This window comes from Penaeus monodon, chromosome 20 (assembly GCF_015228065.2).
Source record: "Penaeus monodon isolate SGIC_2016 chromosome 20, NSTDA_Pmon_1, whole genome shotgun sequence".
Taxonomy (NCBI): Eukaryota; Metazoa; Arthropoda; class Malacostraca; order Decapoda; family Penaeidae; genus Penaeus; species Penaeus monodon.
Window position 1 is genome coordinate 41,920,507 of NC_051405.1, and position 690 is coordinate 41,921,196.

The 690-nt window shown below is 36.5% G+C and overlaps 1 protein-coding gene across 1 annotated transcript in view; it reads left to right on the plus strand.

Annotated features, from left to right (window-relative positions):
• The window catches only part of LOC119585998, a 20,258-nt gene that overhangs the window by 18,424 nt on the left and 1,144 nt on the right, over positions 1 to 690 (plus strand). The window contains exon 5 of the mRNA XM_037934710.1: positions 550 to 689. Coding sequence (XP_037790638.1) covers positions 550 to 689 — 140 coding nt within the window. The remainder of the gene's footprint in view (positions 1 to 549; position 690) is intronic.

Genomic DNA, 690 nt, shown 5'->3' on the forward strand with positions numbered 1-690 from the left:
GCACTTTGTCTCAAAATCTCTAACCTGCGATCCCGCTTTGTTATTTTGATATCTTTTCTGTGTTCTGCTAAGTATGTTATTTTAAAATATCTTGCCTGCGTTCTGCTTCGTATGTTATTTCAGTATCTAACTCGTGTTTTGCTAGTTATGGTATTTTGATATCTAATCTCTAATCTGTGTATGTTATGCTGGGTATGTCATTTACTCTCTAACTTCTGTCCTGCTGTTCTTGTTATTTTCTATGATATGTTTTCCTAGATATGTTGTTTTAATCTCTAAGCTGTGTTCTGCTAGGTATGTTATTCTGATCCCTTAAGCTGCGTTATACATTGTTTTTATCTTATCAGATTTACCTTATTTTTCCTGAAATTTTATATTATCATTATAAATCACTTCATCATACTAGGAATAAAGCTATAGAATTATGATAATTTACCAGCTACAAAATGAACAACGAAGCAACTTATTTGTAACGTATGAATTCCTGTCAACGACATTGTAACAAATTCTAATACCTTTTTTTTCTAAATATTCTCTCCCTCACCTTAGTTCCCTCTTGTGCATGAACCAGCGCCCGAGAGGTCATAACGGGTCATGGCCATTCCTGAACTGTTGTGATACGTATATGTGTAACAGAGATGTATCACCCACGCTTCCGTCGCCCGCCCTGACTCTCGCGCGCCGCCAGGA